The sequence below is a fragment of the Marmota flaviventris genome, chromosome 4, assembly GCF_047511675.1.
Source record: "Marmota flaviventris isolate mMarFla1 chromosome 4, mMarFla1.hap1, whole genome shotgun sequence".
In the NCBI taxonomy this organism is placed as follows: domain Eukaryota; kingdom Metazoa; phylum Chordata; class Mammalia; order Rodentia; family Sciuridae; genus Marmota; species Marmota flaviventris.
In genome coordinates this window covers 34650753-34669154 of record NC_092501.1, presented here as the reverse complement: position 1 = coordinate 34669154, position 18402 = coordinate 34650753, and the positions used below count along the sequence as shown (strand labels likewise).

Below are 18402 nucleotides of genomic sequence, written 5' to 3'. Positions count from 1 at the left end.
GTTTGAGGCCACCCTGGACAACAAAATAAAACTCGGTCTCAAAAAAAAAAAGTTGATGGGCATGGGCTGTATTCAAGGCCTTGTCTCAAAATAAAAAAACAAAAAGGGCTAAGGATGTGGCTCAGTGGTTAAGCACCCTGGGTTCAATCCCTGGTACCAAAAAAAAAAAAAAAAAAAGGTTGAAAAATCACTTCTTGCTGATTCAGAACCAGTCCCCTAATAGTTTACAGAATCTGTTCTGTGTGTGTGTGTGTGTGTGTATGTGTGTGTGCCTATGCTCATGCGCATGTATATATGTGCACATGTGCACTTGTATGCATTTATACATGGTACTGGTGATCAAACCCAGGGCCTCATGCTTACTGGCAAAGCTCTACCACTGGTGGAATCTGCTAATTTTATACAAGATGCACTGATAGGCTAAAGAGAGATAACAAAAATAAAACTAAGCAATGATTCAAGCATCAGAAGTAAAGAGACAATATATTTTTCTAGAACATCCAGGAAGTCAGTCATCAAAATGTAGTGAAGATGCATTTTTCTTACAAGAAAATCTCAAAATTCCAAAAAAGGGGGACAATTTTGTGAAAGTCTCTATAATACTAAATTTAAATTGTGATGAATAAAAAAATGCCTTTATAACAACAAAGGGATAGCATTCACTCCTTCCAAGTTCTGTCAATTTAAATGTACCTAAAGCACTATTACCAGAAGATACGCTGGTTTTTCCTCAGACTGTTTTAGTATACCTTTGAAAAGCAAGACCCTCAATATCAGTTCTTAACTGATACCTGCTCTTTTCATTTTTCAAGTTTCACAAATGGCAAAGGAACAGAAAATTCAAATATATTATTAAAACTCTTCATTAGGCCCTACTCCCAGTCAGCCAGATCTTTTGTTTTAAGGAAATGGCTCAGGATAAAGCAAAAGTGACTCCCTCCCTGTTTTCTGACTAGATGCCTGCTATGTTGTGCTTCCCTAGCTAGAGGATAGGATCTTTGCTTCCCAGTATCACCAACTCTGCCAGCACACTGAAGTTGGTATTCCCTTATTATTCTAGAGTACGGAGAATATGACTAATGAAATCAGGTTTTCAAGTCAGGGGACAACTATAAAGACTGTATAGAGATGAATCTTCCCTCTACCTTTTTTTTTGGTCAGGGGAATATTGGGAGTGAACCCAGGGGAGATTTACCACTCTGTTACATGCCCCCCTTTTAAAATTTGGGAAAAGGTTCTAAGTTACTAAGAGTCTCACTAAATTGCTGAGGCTAGTCTTGAACTTGTGATCCTCATACCTCAGTTTCCCAAGTCACTGGGATTACAGATGTAAGCCACTACATCACCTCTGTGTATGTGTGTGTATGTTTGAGGGTGGGGATTCTGGGGATGAAATCTATGCTCACAATCACTCTATCACTGAGTTTTATCCCTAGCCCTTTTCCTCTCTTATCCTACTTCTTTCAACACTAGAAATCCCCTTAATCATCATAGTTATGAGAAGAGTTGGCTTTCCCTTCAATCTACTACAAATAAGAGCAGAGATCAGCTGGGTATGGTGGCACATGCCTGTAATCCCAGCAACTCCAGAAGCTGCAGCAGAAAGATTGCAAGTTCAAGGCCAGCCTCAGCAAATTTAGCAAGACCCTGTCTCAAATAAAAACATTTTTTAAAAATGGTTAGTGATGTAGCTCAATGATAGAGTACCCCTGGATTCAATCACCAGCACTTTTTCTTTTTTTTTTTTTTTTCCTCCCCTGAAGAAAAAGTAAATTGAGCTCTAGGGGAAAAACCACCAAGACAAAGGAACATACAAAAGACAATTACTAGCCAGGCTCAGTAGCACACACCTGTAACCCCAGCCACCTGGAAGACTAAGATCACAGGTGTGAGATCAGATTGGATAATTTAGTCAGACTCTGTCTCAAAATAAAATAAAAAAGGCTGGGGGTGTAAGCTCAGTGGTAAAGCATTTGCCTAGCATGTGGGAGGCTCTGGGTTCAATTCCCAGTGCTACAAAAACAAAGAAAACAAAACTCCACCACCCTATACTTGAGATCTGAGACCATTAAAATAGTGTTCCTATATTCAACTGGAATAAGAAGACTCTAGGCTGAAGTGTAGGCAGGGGACACTGAAGATAGGATGGAATAGAGAAAAGTGTTTCTGGACACGCCCATAGAGAAGTCACACAGTAGATACCCTAGCCTACTGTACTTCTCTTTTTTTTTTTAATATTTATTTTTTAGCTGTAGATGGACACAACACAATGCCTTTATTTTTATGTGGTGCTGAGGATCGAGCATGGGTCCCGCCCATGGTAAGCGAGGGCTCTACCGCTGAGCCACAATCCCAGCCCCCATACTTCTCTTAAAGCTTAATCCATGTATTTGTTTACATTTTTTGACCCAAAGACCATCACTATGAATTTACCTTAAAGACATGCTATATGTCTGAACTCATTCATGGTAGCATTATCTATAATAAAGGAAAAACTGTAAACAACCTACAAGTCCCAATATAAGTCCTATTAAGAAATTATAAAGATCAAAGAGAAACATGGATAATATTTACTATATGGGAAATAGAAAACTAAAGGACACACCATCACAACACATGCATGCTTTTCTGGTTCCTTCTTTTTGCAGTACTGGGAATTGAACACAGGACATTCTATCTCTAAGCTACATTCCCAGTCCTTTTTAATGTCTTAAATTTTGAGACAGAATCTAGCTAAGATGTCCAGGCTGGCCTTGAGCTTGTGTTCCTCTTGCATCAGCCTCCTGGGTAGCTGAGATTACAGGCATGAGCCACCATGGCTAGCCACAATGTTTTATTTATTTATTTAGTTAGTTAGTTACCTTTTAGTTCTAACAGTTTTCGCTACTTTTTAAAACTAAAATTACTTAAAACATTTTAAGGTGCAAGTATCATTCATTATGGTAATAGGTGATAAGGATCAAATGTGATGCTATAAATCAGATCTAAAACTCCCCTGGCTATAAAGGGAAAACAGGAAGCCCAAACACCCCGAAGCACAAAGGACAATGACATACTGATATCACTGATCACAAGAAAGTAGTCCATTTATATGAAATCACTGTGGTAGTTAGTATGATGAACTGGGAAACTGCAACCATAAGGAGGCTATAAGAAAGTGTGCATGAAGTGTCTTTCAACTTATTAGGATATATTTATTATAAGCACAGTGCAGCAAGCTTTTATAGACAAAACCTCATAACTGCTAGTAAGGAAGGCTATGCAGAGGTAGTTGGGCCTGCAATAAAAAAGACCACCACAAATGGAATCAGGTATTATATCACCCCACAGTGAGGTTCCCTCCTTACACTATGCCAGTTCGATGAAACGAACTGCTCAATGGAACATAATAGCTTCTGCTTAACCTAAGTACACAAAATTCTGGTAAATTATTTTAGGCTACAATCTAATAACCTTTCATAATCTTTTACTGCAAGTCAAAAAGAATACAGCCCATAATAAAACATGTATGCATAAAAGAACAGGACTTGAATATTTTAGAATAAATAGGAAAGGCTTATAGCTATTTATAGTAGAGAAGGATGACATATGTAGCATATGTAGCCTTAGAATATTCTAAAAATGCAAAATAGACTGTGAATGTTTTGTTGTTGTTGTTGTTGTTTTAAACATCTTTCTCACTTCTAAGTGAATTATGCTTTAAATTACCAGGTACTTAATCTTTAACTGAAGAAAGATGTGGTAACAATAACTAAACATAATAATGTTTTTTTTTTTTCCTGCTTCTGAAGGCCTTAAAATAAAGCTTTACTGGGGCTGGGGTTGTAGCTCAGTGGTGGAGTGTTTGCCTAGTGCATGTGAGGCACTGGTTTGATCCTTTGCACCACATAAAATAAATAAACAAACAAATAAATAAAAGTATTGTGTTAATCTACAATTAAAAATATTTAAAAATATATATCTAGCTTTTCTGAAAATCTTTTACTTTCTTTATAGTCTACTCTAACTACTACTTTTCACTGGAAACTGAGAAAATCAGCAGAAAATCATAAGTATAAAAAGAAAATGATGGAATGGACTTGTGATGTGTCTTGAAGAAGTAAGTGTCAGATGTTCATAGTCAGTCACACCCTATATAAAGGCCTAGAAAGAACCAAGGTTCACATTAGATGGGCATCCCTGTGGCAAACTCTTCAGTTTTCAGATATATTTAGGTCCTAACCTAAGTGGGGTATTTCCACAGAAAATTTGTATTAGTATTTAAAATTTTATAGGGTACCTAAAAATCCTATAATCCATAAAAGGAATGATATGTAATGATGAATGAAACATCTGTCCTAAATTCATATGAACTCTAAAATAGGAAGTCCTAATATTGTTGACCTTTAGACTCTCTGCCTTATATTTAACCCAAAACATTTATATACTTTAAGCCATCTTTCTTGTGGTTTAGCTTCAAACTATGCAAAGGGTCACTGGCTGTTCTTAAATCTGTGTTATAATACTTCCTATAGGAAAGTGATAATACTCTAATTAAAAGGAATCCTTTTATGCAAAGCTTTCTCATGTAGTCTTTGAAGACTGATTTACTAAATCTCATACTTCCTTGCAGTATACCTTGACTTAAATGGACTATGCAAATTTAGGTTTCCAAATGCCCAAAGCTCAGAAAATTTATCTTCTGGTCTCATGCTATAACCATGACCTCAGCTACCCCACACATGCTTCTTCCAGACATTACTGAATAAAGCAATCAACCTTAATTATTGCAGGTAGCTGAACCCAGGTTAAAAACAAAAATCAATTTTAAATACATTCCACAAAGCTTTACAGAAGCAAAACAAAACAAACAACAAACAAAACAAAAAAATCACAATTATTAAAAAGCTGATTTTTGCTTAAAACACCAAGCAAGGAATGGACATATGAATATTCCTAACCTGCGAAATGATTCCTCCACATTATATCAGCGAAACTCATTGGTGGGCCACTGGGAGGGTAGTGTTTACCTTTCAGAGGCTCATGATCAGTCCTTATCATATCCATTAAGGAGTTCTCCAAGGAGTGCAAGTTAAAAGTGTCATAAGGCCTACTCCGGTCCTAAAAATAAAAACACAGAACAAGACGATACATAAAATTACTTCATAAAGTAAATACCAAATTATTTGCTTCCTGCTGTGGATTGATGACATGAATGAAAGTTAAAGATATTTCTAAAAACACAGTCCTTCCTTTCATTAAGACTAATGATTTGGCCTATTAAAATTTAATTCTAGTTTCCAAAACTAATTAAATTGAATCCTCTTCCCTAATATTTTATAAAGTCAATGCCTCACTAATGGACACTGATTTTCTCTCAAATGAAGTGAAAAAGTAAATTCAAAAGGGTCAAGTGAATTAGCTTTGCCCTCTACCTTCCACCCCATGCCTCCATTGTTAAATGAATAGAAATTTCTCCCACCCCCAGAGAACCACAATGTTAGTACTCAGTTTACAAACAGACTCACTTCTCTGAAGAATGAAAAGGTGATTATCATTTTAATGTAATTGTAATGGATATCTTTAATATTATGACTGATAAATTCCATACTTCAGATACACTAATAAAAATGTGACCAAAGTACTAAAATTACCTTCAGAAAAGCACTAATAAAAAAATTTTAACTCAAAGTAGTATTTCCATGATGTATAAGTAAAAAACAATTTGAAAAGGGAAAGCTACTACAAACTAAGTGAAAAAGGGGAAAACAAAACAAAACAAAAAAACCCTGTTCCACCATATTTCACTCCAGCCCACCAGAGACCATAAGCTACAAGTTCTTCAAGTCTAAACCTAATGGGAAGTGTAGTTTATGGCCTAAGGTAATTCTATAAAATAGACTTTGATTGCTTTATTTAAGAAAGGCAAGAATCTGGCAACGTGGGAGGCTGAGGCAGAATGACTGTAAATTCAAGGCCAGCCGGGGCAATTTAACAAGACCCTATCTCAAAATAGGAAAGAAAAAAAAAGGGGGGGTTAGGGGTATCACTCAGTAGTAAGAGACCTCTGGGTTCAATCCTTAGTACTACCAAGAAAAAATAAAACAACAACAACAACAACAAAAAAAAAAAGAAGACACACATCTCAACAGCCAAATCAAATCAAACTACAGTGTGCAATTTATCCAGCCTTGCACTAACACTTACCCCTCTCCAATGAACAGCACTCATTAGTTTCTTTATCCTCAGATAAGAAAGAAACATAGATTTTTGTTGCTGTTCTCCAGTTTGGTTTCTATATAACTCAAGGGTTTTTCTTTTACCTTTAAGGTCTTCTGACAGATCATTTGTTTTGCTTTTGGTTTGCTTTATCAGTGGAAGCTCTAATTACTTAAGCAGTGAAGCTGAACTTCCAGAAATGCAGGCTTATCTATCCCCATAAGAAGTATCATATTCTTTCTCCACAGAAAAAGCCAGAAGTAAACAAGCATGCTGATGAGGAGGCAAAATGACAACCTATTTCTGGCACTGACAATCCCATAATGAATATCTAGGCACCTTCTATCATAACCACACTTCTAACTAGAATACACTTCTAACTGTAGATATGAGATCCTTTCAGAACAGGCTGAAAGGAAACTGTAAGACAAGACTGATGGCATTCAACAATCTTTCCAGTCAGGACATTTCTATTTTTTCATCTAATTCTTGATATAATCTTTCACATACCCATTTTAAATATAAAGAAGGCAAGGGTTAGAAAAGATTAAAACCAGGATCTAAACTCAAAGCTAAGCCCAAAGAGTATAAAAGTCTGTCCAAAATTGTTGATTCGATCCATATGGGGTAATTAATGAAAACTATAGAAACATAGCACTACATCTAATTGTTGATGAAATGACCTTTTGGCAAGGTGGCAGTGAGTCCCTGTCACAAAAGGATATCAGAGATTAGATGACCACCTGTCAGGAAAATTGGTAAAAGTGATGGGAGGAGGATTTATGTGTCTAAACTGAAATGGTCCCCAAACCAAGGAGACCGTCAAAATCACAGGTAGCTCAGGTTAAAAACACAAGTTTCTGGGTTCCAGCTCAAACCACTTCATCATAATTTTAAAAGAAATAAATGTTCCAGGTGATTCTTATGACTTGCTGAGAACCACTAGACTGGGTGATTCTTCAAGTTAAGTCTTTCTACACATGATTCTATTCAGTAAACTTGGGCAGTAAATTGAAGGAAGGGAATAGAAGAGAAGCAGCATCAACAAACAGCCAGACATTTTGCAGAAAGCCAGCTTTGTAGTTTTCTGATTATGGATTAGACAGGCAGTTGGTGAGTTAAATTTTAAAAGCACAAACTGGCAGGGTGTGGGTAGAAAGCTGAGGCAGGAGGATCACAAGCCTGGGGCCAACCTCAGCAACTTAGTGAGGCCCTAAGCAGCTTAGTGAAGCATCTCAAAATAAAAAATAAAAAGGACTGGGGATGTGGCTCTGAGGCTAAGCTAAGCACCCTTGAGTTCAATCCAAGTACCATTAAAAAAAAGCACAAACTGGAATCAAAATCTGATTTTCAAATTCTGCCTCTCCAATTAACTGACATGTCACTTTGAAAAAATTTCTAAGCCTTGGTCATCTTCATCTACAAAATGGGGATGATAATTCCCTCTTCATGGTTGTTTTCAGTACTAAAAGAGAATGTACAACCAGGCATCTGTACTATGTACCTACTATAATAGTAGGAATAATTCAAAAAGACTTCTGTGATAACACTGGAACACAGATTTAAATCCTCAGAAGGTCACAATGCTAACCCAGCAGAGTTCACTTATGTTTAACAGATAAAGACATATGCCATGTGAAAAGCATGACAGAATTGTCATAGGCTTCTTAATTGAGAAAACTTCAGTCCTCTAAGAGACTTATTTTCTCATTAAAATTAATTCCATTCATGCCTCATCAATTTATATTTGCTGCATACCATTCATCTTTTTTGTTTTACAAGTACTAAACGATGCTGAAATAACTGATTAATCAGGAATCCAGCAAGACACAGAACAGAAAGTACAGAGAAACTGAAAAATCTGTAGTGAAATTCAAAGGAAATCATGTACAGGGAAAAGGCAGCCACAATTTAGCGTTCAACTATAAAAGTCATAAGTAGCAACTTACCTGTTAGATTTTTTTTTGTAAGTTTTGTTTCCCAATATAAGCAAAAAGAAAATATTTCTCTTTTTTTGTTTGTTTGCTTTTAACAAGCAAGCACACCAAGAAGCATTAGGACATCTATAAATAATAGATCCCATTACTGACTCTTTTTCTTTAAAGATAATCAATGGCAGACATTATCAGTTAGTTATATATATAGGAGCAGCCCACCCCCACTATATAATCACTGCTTTTTTTTTCTTTCCCGGCTTGACTTAATATTAATAAAATTGTCAAGAATTTAAAATTACCTCACAACTCTATAAAGGAGGTAACTTTTGGCACCATCTTATAAATTAAGCAAGCAAATCTTGGACAGATTAAGTAACTGGCTGAAGGTTATGGGGCTAATAAATGGCAGGGCTCAAATTTAGTCAAATCCAGACAAGCTCTTAAGGACTTTTACTGTACCACCTTCCTGACTTCCTCCTACTCTCTTCAGTATTAAGTGTTTCTACACATACACCCTTCACTCCCTTTAGCCTAATCCTAACATGATCCAGAGAGGTCTCTCTGACTTCACTCTGCCATATAAGCAATCTCTCACTTGCCCTTGGTGAATTACTCTTGTTCAAGTGACAATTAACCTCAAGAAGCAGTCTGATCTACTCACCAGCACGGCCCGAGTCTACCTGTACTACTAGCCCATCCCATTTACTCATTCTTTTCTTTTATGTTCAATAGTAGGGATTGAATCCAGGGGTACCTATCATTGAGCTACATACCCAGTCCTTTTTATTTTTAGACAAGGTCTTGCTAAATTGCTGAGCCTGGCCTTGAACTTGCAATCCTCCTGCCTCAGCCTTCTAAATCTTGGGATTACAAGTATGTGCCACCATGCCCAGTTTACCTGCCTTTTACTTGGGAGAGGAATCCAGGACCTCTTTATACAATTTCTGGCTTATACCCAGGTCTTTTCTCTCCTAGAGACACGAACTAAAAGACTGCAAAGATCAACAGTATCTGCAAAAATTAAAGTAGGTCTGGAACTAAATGATAAGATTAACTATGATGGCTTCTCAATCCTCACCACACCACCCTGCAGGGTAGGTATTATCTCTGAATCAGAGGGGAAAACATGCTCACAGAGTTATATAACTGCTCAAAGTCACAAAGCTGATCAGAAATCAGGATATGAACCTGTCTATGATTCTCATGTCCATGCCAATAATATTCCAATGCTTCCACCCTGATTACCTGCAGTGTGTCTCATGAACATTGGGGGCATAGTTGGGGAGAATGGGACATAGAATAGACCAAAAATCAAAAGGTGAGAAGATATCTGAAAGGGCTAGGAAAGGACAGATATGCTTATAAAATAATACAGAAAAACAAAACGAGGAATTCCTGAAGGAAGGCTTTTCTATTCATCATATGACTTTAATATATACATAGATAAAACATTTCAAAGTTAAATGATTATAACACCAAGAAATCATAAAACTAGTCATTTCTAAGTTTCTACCCTACTGTTCTTACTTTCTACCATAGTACATACTATTTGAAAAATGCTGTATGTCTTCTTCCACTCTCCATATCACTATATATATTTGGCATGTATTCTTGCAAATATTTAAAAATGCAGAGTTGGAACTCTATATGTATTGATTTCACATTCATGGACTCAACCAACCATAAATTGAAAATATTTGAAAAAAACTGCATCTGTATTGAACATCTACAGATTTCTCATTATTCCAACATTATAACATAATGACTATTTAATAGCATTTACATTGTTATTATGTATTATAAGTAATCTAGAGATAACAAAAAGTATAGGAGGATATGCACAGGTTATATGCAAATTCTATGCCATTTTATACAAGGGACTTAAGCATCTGTGGATTTTGGTATCTACACAGAGATCCTGGAACCAACTCCCATGAATACCAAGGGATTCTTTTTCTATATACGTACCTATAGAAAATACATTCAGTCTTATATTATTTTTTCCTGTAAACATAAAAGTGGGCATACTGTTGTGAAACTTGCTTTCTTCAACCAATAATAGATATGTACTTCTATCTCCCCCACTTATCAAAGACATATCCTTCCTACAAAGTAAATACAAGGTTAACTTCCTTAAGAGAAATCAAGTAATCATCCAACTACACATTTTATAAAATAATTTGATTTTGAAATTTCTTCCCATCCCTCAGTTTTCTCAAAATTTCTATTCTAGGCCTTTAGTTGCATCTCTTCTATGTCCTCCACAACTTTGGCACTACGGTTCCTCACTCCCTAGTGTCTATGAAGGATACCTCTAACAAAGAAAGAAAAGGATCTGTGGAACTTGTCACCCTGATTGCCTCACCAAAGAGGCAATACTCCAAAGTTCAACATGAAGTGATTTCAAGTACAGAATTTGTTTAGGAACACCAAAAGAACAGACAGGATTCCATGATGAATTTTAAATTAGATCAGTAGTAACAAACTTCCAAAGTATTGCAGAGCAGAAGTCTAGGAATTTGTACTTCTAAACCAATTACTGCTGTTATTTGTCACAACCTGTCAAAAGCAAGAGGTTTTTATATCAAATTGAACTTTGCTGAAGCAGCAAGCAGCCTAGCATACATTTGCCTTAATATTAAAACTGCTTCCAAATAAAGGGGAAACCTAACCTCACTAACCTGAGGGGAAGGGAAAAAAGCTTCTCAAATGTAGATTTTCTTCTCAAGTATCAAGTCCTCAATCAATGGTATATTGTAGCCAGGCATGGTGGCACTCAGGAGTCTAAGGCAGGAAGATCACAAGTTTGAGGCCAGCCTCAGCAACTTAGACTCTATCTCAAAATAATAAAAAAAATAAGGGCAAAAAATAAAAAGGAATGAGGGTTTTAACTATCCCCAGTGAGACTACTAATAAAGTACAGGCCTCTGGAAAAGGTGAATCTATACTCTCCTTCAGTTACACAAGGGCAAGCAAGTGCTCCTTACATCTAACCTAAAGTCCTTATGAAATTGAAAATTTTCCCTTTTCTGTTGGGAGTGGAGAGAATAAACTAAATTTGCTGTGAATGTTAATATTCCTTAAAATTGTTAAACATTATCTTCAATGCAATAAAAATACTCACAAACTCTTAATACAGCTTGGAATAAGATTAGGCATGTCCCAATGTTTCTTTCTTTCTCTTCCTTTTTTCCTTTCTTCCTTTCCTTTCCTTTCCTCCTTCCTTCCTTCCTTCCTTCATTTATTTTTCCTGGCAGTACTAAGGATTGAACTCACAGGTACTTTACCACTAAACTACAGCATCAGCATTTGCACTCCTTTCTGCCTTAGCCCCCTGATATGCTGGGACTATAGGCATGCATCATCACACCCTGGTCCCATCTTTTTCAGCTTGAGGATGACTAATTCATATTACCTAACCTTTCTTTATCAGATTACACTTTTCCTTGCAGTGTAATAGCAAACCAAGCTAACTAAGATTCTGGAAAGATTAAAAAAAATGAGAATAGTTTCACTTGCTCTGAAGGATGCTCAAAAATTAGATGAGCATGACTCAACTGGAAGCACATTTCTGTCTTGTCTCTTCCTGTTCCCCACAGTCCTAATCTTCTTTCACAGTTCTTCACATTGGTTTTGGTCAGGCAGATCAGATAAGAGACTCAGTATATCAGACACAGGGAAACACAGGTCTTGGAATCCCTTATTCACCTGAAGTGACCCTACATACTGAGGCCAAATCCCTCAGGGAAAATTCTAGAGGGGTCAACTGTATAAAAATTGCAAATGTCTGATGCAGCTGCTACTGACTCTGATAAATAGTGCATAGTTGAGTAGTACATAAGCACTTTTTTAAAAAGAATGATTATAGGGTTTGGCAGTGTGCTAGGTAAAAGACAGAGATGAGCAGATACAGAAAGATACATAAAGGTAAAAAGAAAGCAGTGACTACAACTTAAAGTTTTCCCTTCCCCTGGTTACTGTGCAAGTGTGACTTCTGAAAGTAATTAGCTGATGTCACTTCAAGTCATTGTGTAGTTAGCCAGCAGGATATTATCACAAGTAGCTTAGTAGGCATTTATAGATATAATAATGTAAAGGGAGCTTGACCTTTGCTACCAAAACCTAGCCTTAAACGTGATGCGAAAGTACATGTGGCTCCTCATATTCTTATCTTTTTATTGATCATAAACATCAAAATCCTTCTACAACATGGACCACATCCAGCTAAACACATCCAGTTAAACACTTCTTCCACCCCATATAACATGACTCCAGGTAACAGCACTAACTTAGTATATCATATTTACTTCTTTACGTGCCTGTCACCTTCAACAAACTGTAAGTCCCATGGCAGCAGAGGTATGTCTTATTTCTATATTCCCATTACTACAAAAGAGCTTAGCACACGGTAGATATATAGTAAATGCTTGTTTCATATTTAAATTGTCATTCTGGTGATTTCATTTTGCATAATTTTCACTTGAAACTAACAAAAACTTCACATATATTATAAAGGCTTTTTAAAAAAAAAAATCCAAGCTGGGTGTGGTGGTGCACTCCTGTAATCCCAGCAGCTTGAGAGGCTGAGACAGGAGGATCACAAGTTCAAAGCTAATCTCAGCAACTTAGTGGGGCACTAAGAAATTTGGTGAGATCCTATCTCAAATTTTAAAAAATAAAAAGGGGTGGGGATGTAGCTCAGTGGTTAAGTGCCCCCGTGTTCAATTCCCAGTACCAAAAAATTAATTAATTAATTAAAAATTTAAAAATCCAAAAAACTTTGACATTTCCAAAAGTTGACTAGGATGCAGAACAACCAGAACTCTCAAAAATTGCTGGTGAAAATGCAAAATGGTACCACCACTTTGGAAAAACAGTTATCAGTTTCTTATAAAGTTAAACATAAGCTTCATTTCAAAATTTAGCAGACCACTCCTAAGTATTTACCCAAGATAAATAAACATACATGTTCACATAAAATCTTGCACATGGGTGTTTATAACAAAGGTATAAAACAAGTTTATTCACAGTTTCCCAGAACCAAAAACTACCCAAATGCCATCAACCAAGGAACAGATAAACAAATTATGGTATATTCATATAATGAAATATTACTCACCAAATAAAAACAAATGAATACAGAGCTATAGTAACAAAAACAGCATGGTATTGGCACCAAAATAGACTTGTAGACCAACGGTGCAGAATAGAGGACACGGAGACAAACCCACATAAATTCAGTTATATCATACTAGACAAAGGTGCCAAAAATATTCAGTGGAGAAAAGATAGCCTATTCAACAAATGGTGCTGGTAAAACTAGAAATCTATATGTAGCAAAATGAAATTAAACCTCTCTCACCTTGCACAAAAATCAACTCAAAGTGGATCAAAGACTTAGGCATTAGAACAGAGACCCTGCGCCTAATAGAAGAAAACATAAGTTCAAATCTTCACCATGTCGGCCTAGCATCTGACTTCCCTAACAAGACTCCTAAAGCACAAGAAGTAAAATCAAGAATCAATAAATGGGATAGATTCAAATTAAAAAGCTTCTTCTCAGCAAAGGAAACAATAATGTGAGGAGAGAGCCTACAGATTGGGAGAAAATCTTTACCACATGCACCTCCAATAAAGCATTAATCTCTAGGATATATAAAGAACTCAAAAAACACCAAAAAAAAAAAAATCAATAAATGGGCAAAGGAACTGAACATATACTTCTTGGAAGAAGAAACACAACTGATCAACAAATATATGAAAAAGTGTTCAATATCTCTAGCAATTATAGAAATGCAAATAAAAACTACACTAATATTTCATTTCACTCCTGTCAGAATGTCAATCATCAAGAATACAGGTAACAATAAACATTGGCAAGGATGTGGGGAAAGAGGCACATTCATACATTGCTGGTGGAACTGCAAATTGATACAACCACTCTGGAAAGAAGTATGGAGATTCCTCAGAAAACTTGGAATGGAACCACCATTTGCCCCAGCTATCCCACTCCTCAATTTATATCCAAAGGACTTAAAATCAGCATACTACAGTAATGCAGCCATGTCAATGTTTATAGTTGCTCAATTCACAATAGCTAAACTATGGAAGCAACCGAGGTGTCCTTCAACAGATGAATATATATATCACATTTTCTTTATATATATAATTAATTTAAAGATGAATGAAATCATGGCATTTGCCAGTAAATGGGTAATCAGAGAATAACATGCTAAACCAAATAAGCCAATCCCCCCAAATCAAAGGCTGAATGTTTTCTCTAATATGTGGATGCTAAATCACAATAAAGATGTGCGGGGGTGTGGTGACGGTGGGGGTGTGGTGGGGGTGGGGGGGTGGGGGAAGGCACTAGAGAAGAATAGCTTAGATTAGGTAGAGGGAAGTGAAGCGAGGGGAGGGGAGGGGATATAGGGATAGGAAAGATAGTAGAACAAAACAGACATTATTTCTTTACGTATATATGTGACTGTATGATCAAAATGACTCTACAACATGTACACTCAGAAAAATGAGAAACTATATCCCATCTACGCATAAATGCATTCTACTATCATGTATAACTAATTAAAACAAATTTTTAAAAATTAAAATTAAAAAAACAAATGAAGTATTGATACTATGATGCCATAACATAGATGAACTTCTTGAAAAAGAAGGCAATCACAAAGGATCACATATTGTATGATTCCATTTACATGAAATGTCCAGAAAAGGCAAATTATCGATAAAGATAGCAAGTAGATTAGTGAGAATTGATTGCAAAGAGCATGGAGTCTCTTTTTGGGGTGACAAACATAGGTCCAGAATTGAATACTGAGGCACAATTTTATAAATACACATAATTCTATAATTTAAAAACATAGAAGCCAAAATTTCGGCTCCATGGTAGAGCGCTTGCCTAGCATGCGTAAGGCACTGGGTTCAATCCCCTGCACCAAATCAAATAAAATAAAGGTATTGTGTCCATTTACAACTAAAAAAAAAAATTTTAAAGGTAAACTTATATCAATAAAGTTACTTTTTAAAGCCTTTTTATTAATGTTTTACCAAAAACCATGATACTACCTACTAATCATCAACCTTATGTACAGGATATAAGACTTAATTACTTTGTGTGTACTAGTGTGAGGCATACTGGGAATTGAACCCAGGACTGCACTACCATTGAGGCAAATATTTAGCCCTTTTTATTTTTTATTTTGAGACAATGTCTTGCTAAATTGAGGTTGACCTCAAGCTTGCAATCCTCTTACTAACTCAGTTTCCTAAATTGCTGGGATTATAGGTATGTACCACCATGACCAGCTCTTAAAAACTTTTTTTTTGTAAGAAAGCAAAGTCAAAGCTCTAGCTGTTCCATTCAGGAGCTACTAAAGGACCCAAGTAATTAAACCTAAAGCAGACAGCAGTAAAATTTAAAAAGCAACCTTATTGCCAAATAACTAATGTCATCTATCTTATGTGTGCCATATTTCTGAGGATGTCTTCAAACTCCTTCAGGAATCTACGGATAATTACTGAACATATTATCTATAAACAGCATCTTCTTATGTCTCCCATTGCTCCTGATGGATGAATAATTTATGTGTGTGTGTGTGTGTATACACACACACATATATATATTATAAATATATAAAAGACAAATTTTTGGTATGTATATATATATATGTGTGTATATAAATGTGTGTGTATGTATATATACACACACACGTATATGTTGTGTGTTCTTCAGTGACTCAGCTCATCCCATTTATGACTAGAGAGCGACTTAAAATGATCTAGTATCCACCTAGAAGCATTACTGGAACATAAAAAATACCTATAAGTCTACTTTGCTACTGTTTATTTCAACTGTTATTTGAGTTGAGTGGTTGGGTGAGATGTGCAGCAGAATTCGCAGATTCATCAGAATCTGACAGGGGCCGCGACGTGAACGCTTCTGCTGTGGCCCCCTGTTATCCTCTTGACCCTCGGAGTTAGGAACTGAGTAGCTGCTTTTATGCAAAAAGTCCTATGGCAATGAAAGCCATAAAGCAACATATACCAGTTTGGACTAAAAGTGTTCTAGGGTTCTCCCCTATTTCAGGATCCAAGTGATAATGGCCAGCTCAGGTACGCACAGATTACAGATTATGGATTGTAGCTCTTCCTTGTTACTCCCTGGCCACCACTAGAGAGGTCACCAATGTACGTGTGTGTATGTTTTAAAACAAAGAACCTGGTAAGTAACAAAGAAATTCACTCCAAGTTGATCATCTAGGACCAGAGAAATAGAGGCACATAACCTCGTTCTCAGTTTCCTGAGAAAAAAACTCCTCTCTTCTGGTGGAAGAAAAACACTGAACAAACAAACAGAAATCCTACATCTCGAACTGTTCTGATTCCAGATAAAAATGAGACAAAGAAAACTGAGCCAGGTGTGGTATTGCATGCCTGTAAACCAAGCCACCCAGGAGGCTGAGGCAGGAGGATCACAAGTTCAAGGCCAGTCTTGGCAATTTAGTGAGATCCTGTCTCAAAATAAAAAATAAAAAGAGCAAGGGAAACAGCACAATGGTAGAGCATCCCTGGGTTCAATCCCCAGTACCACTCCTCCCAAAAAGAAAGAAAGAAAAAAATAAAGCTACTAAACTGCCACTGGGAAAGGTAAATGGGTGTATATATTGTTTTCCATAATAAGTCCTGTAAAACTGATTCATAGCTACCATGTAATCGGTGATTAATATGTGCCAAATCCTGTGCTGAGTACTTAACTTGAATTACCTCACTTAATTTTTACAAAAGTCCTATGAGGCAAGTATTATTACAAACCCTCTTTTACAGATGAAGAAATATTAAAGTCAGTCCTTAAAAATCAGGTATCCCTGAAGAAAGCTAACCACACATAAATTATTTATCATGTGAGCACAAGGAAGAAAAGAGTATTTAAGTCTATAGCCCAATCTTCCATTTAAATGTTACCACATTTAACAGATGAGTATGTTAAAGCATCTAAAATGCAAAGCATCTAAATTTGTTAAAATTTTGGTATTTAGAAGGTTATAAAATTTACTTTAAAATAAAGCTTCACCACTCAAGTAATAATATTTTAAGATATTTAGAAATTTTAAAGTAAAATTCAATAAGATTAAGGAAGATTCAGTTAGAATTTCCAAAATGTCCATATCATAGAATATTTTCAGGCACCAGAAATTGAATATCTGAGCCACATCCAGCCTTTTTTATTTTTTAATTTTGAGACAGTCTTGCTAAGTTACTTAGGGCCCTGATAAAAATTTCTGAGGCTGTCCTCAAACTCGAAATCCTCCTGTCTCATCCTTAAATTGCTGGGATTTCAAGCATGCGCCACAGTGCCTGGTCAGAATATTTTTTAAAAGAACAGACTTCTTGTAATTCCAGCTACTCAGGAGGCTAAGAACAGGAAGATGGCAAGTTTAGGGTCAGCCTGGGAAATGTAGTGGGACCCTTTAAGAAGGGCTGGGGACAAAGCTCAGTGGTAGAGCACCTTTGGGTTCAATGGGGGGACGGGAGGAGTTTTAAAGAGAAACAGATTTTTTAATCACTTTTAAATGTTAGTGCTAACAAAATTTTGCCAAATGTGCTGAGAACTATTTTACTCTTTCTTCATTTATTCCACATATTTATTGGGAATTTTAATATGCCAAGCATTAAAGATAAAAAGATAAATGAGGCATAGTCTCTAACTATAAGAAGCTATCCATCTAGTTAACAGATAATTATTATATAATAAAGTAAATGCAATGACACAGCTATGTGCTGGGAATAAGGGGAGCATAAACAAGGGGGAAGCCAAAAAAGGCTTCCAGGAAAGGGAGGCCAAAGGTAAGTTCCTCAAGAAATAAGAACCAAACAGAGATTCTATTTGCTATTTACAAACAAACCTCATATGTTAACTTATAGCTTGTATATCAAAGGATAGTAAGTTAACAGATAAGGTTTGTTTATAAATAGCAAATTGTTTCTATGTAAAAATATATTTAACAAATCCTTGAAAACTATTACCTTAAGGGTGTAGTTTACCAAACCCTCTTTGAAGGCTATTAAATGGATTCAATTTACAGAACTGAAATATACTCCATAAATGTTATGGAAGCATTTGCTGCCTAAGAAGATATCTATGTGAAACAATTCTATGAACATAAATATGTAAACATAAATACATATTTAAGAATAAGTACATGTGGGGCTGGGCAGTACACTTGTCCAGAGTGTGTGGCAGAGCCCT

At 36.1% G+C, this 18402-nt stretch overlaps 1 protein-coding gene across 6 annotated transcripts in view; it reads right to left on the bottom strand.

The window, feature by feature from the left end:
• The window catches only part of Cpeb3 (cytoplasmic polyadenylation element binding protein 3), a 188287-nt gene that overhangs the window by 107337 nt on the left and 62548 nt on the right, over window positions 1–18402 (bottom strand). For 5 of the 6 annotated variants that reach the window (XM_071611094.1, XM_071611093.1, XM_071611090.1 and 2 more), the window contains exon 3: window positions 4941–5100. In XM_071611094.1, the coding sequence (XP_071467195.1) occupies window positions 4941–5100 (160 nt within the window). The remainder of the gene's footprint in view (window positions 1–4940; window positions 5101–18402) is intronic. The other variant, XM_071611095.1, reaches the window with a different exon arrangement.